General features: G+C 40.3%; 1 protein-coding gene across 1 annotated transcript in view; it reads right to left on the reverse strand.

Annotated features, from left to right (window-relative positions):
- Nucleotides 1-636: 636 nt before the first annotated feature.
- LOC114545276 (interferon gamma receptor 1-like) overlaps nucleotides 637-5,227 on the reverse strand; it is a 16,808-nt gene continuing 12,217 nt past the window's right edge. Inside the window, exons 2-4 of the mRNA XM_028563573.1 lie at nucleotides 2,198-2,315; nucleotides 808-992; nucleotides 637-692 (exon numbers count right to left, since the gene is read on the reverse strand). Coding sequence (XP_028419374.1) covers nucleotides 637-692; nucleotides 808-992; nucleotides 2,198-2,315 — 359 coding nt within the window. The remainder of the gene's footprint in view (nucleotides 693-807; nucleotides 993-2,197; nucleotides 2,316-5,227) is intronic.

Genomic DNA, 5,227 nt, shown 5'->3' on the forward strand with positions numbered 1-5,227 from the left:
GAGAGAGAGGCTGAACTAGGCTTTAGCATCTGATATTTCCCAGAGAGAGAGACAGGCTGAACTGGGCTTTAGCATCTGATATTTCCCAGAGAGAGAGAGACAGGCTGAACTAGGCTTTAGGCATCTGATATTTCCCAGAGAGAGAGAGAGACAGGCTGAACTAGGCTTTAGCATCGGATACTTCCCAGAGAGAGAGAGAGACAGGCTGAACTAGGCTTTACACTGGCACTTGAAATCAGCTCGTGGATGGATGTCGTACTACACCGTTGAAAAGCGGAAGAGAGTTTATCAGTACCATAGCAACGCTAACTTCCGCTTTCGGATTGTCGGATAGGAACTGTCCGTTGCCAGTCGTCTGAGTTCAACTTTCTGAACGCATCCGGATGACCAACGGACACGATTTGTTTCCGCGCCGCACTGTTCGCATGCGGTCTGGGAATCTCCGTAGGAAATGAATGACTTCGGTCGTTTTCGCCGCCGTATCTACTGTTCCAATGTGAAGGCAGCGTTAGCATGGGATACAAACTTTACGATGCGGTGCCTACAGCGTCTGGCGAGATCGTGAATTCAAAGGTGGAGGACCCGTCTTGACAGCGTGCTTCAGTCGGTCGTAGTGGTGGAGGGGATTCACGAAGCTCACTGTGGCGCCTGAATCCTTCTCATCCACATCCACGGGAGGAAGTCCAACTCACCTGGGAAGAGAAACCTCTCTTTATAACTCAAAACAGCACCGTCTAACTTAAACAGTGGCTTCCTGATATTTATTACAGGGAAATAAACACATTTTAACATCTACATGTTACTTACATTCTATTTTGACCATCTTTAAACGATTAAAGGAGAATGTTTCGGATGATACCGGTTTGGATCGGTTGCCCCCCTCTACGGCTGTCACGGTGACGCAATAATTGTCCATGTAGCGCTCTTCAGACGCCCAGATGTAGTCGCTCAGGTCGTACCGATGGTCTGTGGTTTCGTTCTGATAGGGTTCCCTTTAAGATGAGCAACAACACAGCACATCAGTCAGTCATCTAACTGCATTCACAAACAGAGTATCCTTGTCCAGCTGCTGCAACAAATATGCGGAGAAATCACTCTGCACAAAAATCATCTGAGTAGTGTTTGATGGTTATTTATTTGTGGTTGCCAAACAATCATAAAGTAAGCTTTATTTACCATCAGATTCAAGTAGCTACAAAACATTAGTTCTGCTGGTGAACAGCTGGACTGGAGCATGTGATGTTAGCTGTTCACTGAATAGGACCTGTAAAGCCCCGCCCATTTTTTGCACTTAAGGTAGTTGTTATGCATTTCTCCCGGGTGCAAAATTACAAATCCCAGTATGGCCACACCACGGCATGGCCATAGTGGTCGACTAGTCGGGTTTAGGCATTTGACCTCGTTTGGTTAAGGTTAGGAAAGCTGGTCAGGGGATAGGACCTGTACAAATAAGGTTACGTTACCTTGCGTAAACATGGACGCCCTGGCCAATAGTAGCTATTGAAGGGCGGGTCTGTAGCTAGCTGTCTGGATTTACCCTGCAGAGATCTGAGGCGGTTAACCATAGTCCTCAGAAATACACCGGAGTTTTAAATTCCAACAAAAAAAAAAGGAAGGAAAGCGGAAATACGCCCAAAATACATGCATCCGGGCGGAAGTGGAAAGTCGTGGATATGGACTTCACCCATGTTGACAGGCTCAGTTTGAATTTCCAAAAGGAGGGTTGACCAGACAACCCTGGCCCAACCCTGGTATGTGGTGTGAAAGAGGTAGTGACTTTATAAATCCAGGGTTATAATACGAATACATGCTTTTTGGCACTAAATATGTTCAAGTATTAATAAAACAGTTTGAATCTAAATGCATTTTTAAAATCATATCACATATGAGATAAATCTCGGATAGAAAATACAATATATTGACCAAGTTTTTAATCATTTTTTAAACACTTTTTTTTCAGTAGTGGAATGTAACTAAGTACATTTACTCCAGTACTGTACTTAAGTACAAATGTCAAGGCCACTCCCCCCTCTCCTCCTCCACAATAGCTACACAGACACAGAAATGGCACATCCTAAGGAAAGCTCATAGTGGGACTGGCTCTAGTGATAATTAATCAAACTAATTAGAGCATTAGCAAAGTTTTAGCAAAAGTTATATTTTCTCCAGTTTGAAGTTCAGGAGAGTTTGGTCTCACCCTTCAGACCCTTCGATGTGTACTAGGAATCTGGTTTGTGGTCCCTGTTCGCTGTACTCCCATGTGACCACGACGTCGAGATTCAGGCAGCTCAGCTTCACGTTTGTCGGCGGCGGAACTGCAAAAAGAAAAGACGAAAGATCAGTGGCTGATAGGGGTGGAATCTCTTGGCACCTCACGATTCGATTTGATTCAGAGGCCAACGATTCGATTCTTAAGCGATTATCGATGCAACAAATTTTTTATGTACATTTCCATGGGGGAGTTTGCTAATCACTTCCTAGACAAAGCAGCTAGAAAAACAAGTTTATAAATAAATTAAATGTTTTGTCTTCTGAGGTTTTTATTTTGTAGTCATTCCATGCTTAAGCTTTAAACATGCTTGTGAAAGTCACCTTCTCTCCCAGTGATCTTACATGTCAGAGGCTCAGTCACGTTTAAAGGTGGAGAATTGGCTTCTTAGAACATGAAACATGAGGTGGTCAGATGTCATGTGATAAAGTAGATGAACAGCCTATGTGTATTTTCATGTATATCTTATTAGATTATATAAATATATTATATAAATAAATATATATATATATTTGTGTTTTTTCTGCACTCTTGCCTAAACTCTAAGTTGTTGTCCATTATCCCATCCTCTTTCAGTCACTCTGTTTTCTGATTTGTACTTGTCTGGAGACAGTAACTTTTAAATAAAAAATCAACACATTTAAAAAAAAAAAAAAAAAAATTTATTATCTCAATCAAAAATCGAATCGTTCTAGAGAGGATTGCGATGCATCTAAGAATCGATTATTTTCCCACTCCCTAGCGGCTGAGCTGGGAAATGCATCGTCACGGCTGAAAACATGGCTGTTCTTCTGATGCCGTGACAAGTTTTAAACTTTTTAGAGATACACGTGCTTCTCACAGGAGACGGCGCTTCAAACATATGATGATCTTATATGATCTTTTTTATCCTTTTTCTATGCTGTTTTGCTGCACTTTTTAATATTTACCTGTAGTTGGTATTGTTCCTGTTACCATCAGTTACTGGTTTTGTTTTTCGATTGACCTTGTAAAGTGCCTTTGAGTACCTTTTAAAGCGCTTTTTAGAAATAAATGTACTACTACTACTACTACTACTACTACTACTACTACTACTACAACAACAACAGGTCATGGTGCATTGCTGTAGATGAAACAGATTTTTAAATCAAACTAAATCAAACACTTTTACCTTCGCATCAATCAACTAATCAATTAGTCAACTAAAATTTATTTGGTTGCGAAAAGCCCTGCAGGAAATAAAGAAAATAGTATTGAAGGAAAAAAATTGTATTGAACAACTTATTTTCAGGAAGTTGTAACACCTTCACCCACGCTGATGATCTTTCGCACCGGGCGAGTCAAGCCATGTTTGGCAACACTCGCTACTCATAAAGAGATATTAAAAAGATTTCATTCCAGGCATTTATTTACTAATTTGATTCATATATTACGCTACTTTTGTGAAGCCAAGACTTTTGTAAACTAATTTCAAGCACCAAAACAATGGAGTGTGGTTATGTTTTCACAAGAGATGTGGAGAAATATTTCCTTTTAGCGTAAATTATCTCTTTATCCAATGCTCTAGAACCATTTTGGGCCTCACTATACAGAAAGCTGAGTTTGTCCTGAACATTTTGATATGTTACACACGGGGATCAGTTATATGCATATACCCTTAAAAGTTGAATTCAGTAAGATATATAGGATTAACTGAAACACAGCCAGTGGCAACTTAATGCAACAGCATTCACCTCTTCAGTTTTACCCGTCACAATTAAAGCTCTATGACTTAACTTCCTCCCAACATTTCCCTGAGAAGTAACCCAATAAAATACATTACACATTAGAGCTGGACGATATGGCAAATCTCACAATATTTTGACAAAATACTTCAATGTTGATATTGTCGCGATATTGTAGTGTTGACTATTGGTGCTTTCACAAAATATTAACACAATGAGTTTTGATAAATAATCACCAATAATGTGGATTCGGTGACTAAATGGGGTAAAGGCAAATAATAGAAAAGCTAGAACAGTCTGGTAGATTCAGAAAATTACATACTTTACTGTAACGCAGCCTCTAAAACACTTACTCACGATATCCAAAATTGAAGGCGATATCTAGTCTCATATATCGATGTCAATTACACATCCAAGCGAATCAAAGCACATCACAATAGTACCACACACCACCCACACCCCACATATTTGGGTGTAGGCAAGTATACTTTCAATCAGCTCCAGTAACCTATTGGCCCATCAAATAACAGCGTGTTGACAAATGCTGTCAGCTTTTGGGAACCACAAGAACAATAACCGGTACATCAAAGTGCCATTGTGCTTGCTCTTCAACATTCCAACGTTAGGTTTCATAGCTACTGCCCCGCTAACAGCTGGGAGACAAAGTCTCTTCATGGGTGAACAAAAACAAAAGAATAGTGTAATTAGTAACAGATTCAGTCTGTATCCTAATGTTCTCTTTCCTGTTCACTCATCAAGATCCTGCTGTTCTGCAAGATGTTTGACTGTCCTGAAACTATTTCACCTGATCAACAAACTTTGAGTGTATCCTGATTTAATCAAGTCCGTCTGCCTATCTAGCTTCAGGCTGATTTATACTTCTACTTATACTTCTATCTACGCGTGAGATCGTGAAGACACAAACCTCGCCCGGACTGTACACCTTTAGTGCCGATTAGGGCTGGAGTGCGAGTTCAATGCTTTTTAGGCACCGACTGAATTGCCTCTACAGTGTTGAGTAGGGATAGACCGATTACGGGCCATTTTATGGCAGTTTTCAGATTATCTGTATCAGCGTTTTATTTGTCCGATAACAGATAAAGTTAATGAATTACAAAGTGTTGTATTTTGGCTCGCCTACAGCTCTGTGTTTGTCCCTCTGCTCCAGTTCTCTCTCCCCACTGAGTCTCATAATGCCCCCCAACACTATCTGACTCTCTTACTGGCTATTATGTTCAAAGTTTCTAATTTATTA

Source organism: Perca flavescens, chromosome 2, assembly GCF_004354835.1.
Source record: "Perca flavescens isolate YP-PL-M2 chromosome 2, PFLA_1.0, whole genome shotgun sequence".
NCBI lineage: Eukaryota > Metazoa > Chordata > Actinopteri > Perciformes > Percidae > Perca > Perca flavescens.